Below are 714 nucleotides of genomic sequence, written 5' to 3' on the forward strand. Positions count from 1 at the left end.
ACCCGCGAGCTCACCTTGAAAAAGACGGGGTCCACGCGCAGCTTGTGCGTGTGCAGCTCGCGCAGGTACGACAGGGTGCCCGGCAGGTCGTCCAGGTGGTTCACGGCCAAGCTCAGCGCGTCGGCCACCTTCTGGCCGTGGGCTGTGACCTGGGCGGAGCCGGGGCTCAAGTTTAGGTGGAGGAAATAGGTCTTGGAGGAAGGGAAGGCCACGAAGGTCCTGCGGGAGGAACGGCGAGTGAGGCGCGTCCTGATGGCTGGGCCTGGGGAGGAAGGGCTCCGGAATAGGACGGCGGGGGACGCATCCCCCGAGCGCGCTGAAGACAGGTGAGCCCTGAGGCGCCAGGACCTGTGCGCACCTCTCCAGGGCCTCCGTCGTGTAGATGCCGACGTTGGTCCCGAGCTTCCGCCACAACGCGAGCACTGCAGCGCGGTCCGCCGGCGCCAGCACCATGGTGGAGACCGGCCTGCCCCGCGCTCGGCGTCTCGGTGAAGCCTGGGCTGCGCCTGCGCCTCTCGGCCTGCTGTCCCCTTGGCCTCCAGGGGGCGCCGGGCCTCTGGTCGCAGAATCTGGCCGGGAGGGGTCTAGGAGCTCTCCACGGAGCGTCAGCTCTAACCTGGGGCCTTCCCAATCGCCCTGGACCCTGAAATCCCTATTTTTGGAAACTAATATTTAGTATGTGTCAATATTAGGTGGCCCTGAATTTTAGCATGG

At 65.5% G+C, this 714-nt stretch overlaps 1 protein-coding gene across 1 annotated transcript; it reads right to left on the reverse strand.

The window, feature by feature from the left end:
• Window positions 1–14: 14 nt before the first annotated feature.
• LOC104994811 (hemoglobin subunit theta-1-like) lies at window positions 15–483 on the reverse strand (the record flags this gene model as incomplete). The annotated part of the gene is made up of 2 exons (XM_010848505.1): window positions 359–483; window positions 15–219 (listed from the first exon to the last, which is right to left on the reverse strand). Coding segments are annotated over exons 1-2 (300 nt in total), but the record flags the coding sequence as incomplete, so codon positions are not given.
• Between the last annotated feature and the right edge of the window lie 231 nt (window positions 484–714).

The sequence above is a fragment of the Bison bison genome, unplaced genomic scaffold, assembly GCF_000754665.1.
Source record: "Bison bison bison isolate TAMUID 2011002044 unplaced genomic scaffold, Bison_UMD1.0 scf7180017505852, whole genome shotgun sequence".
Taxonomy (NCBI): Eukaryota; Metazoa; Chordata; class Mammalia; order Artiodactyla; family Bovidae; genus Bison; species Bison bison.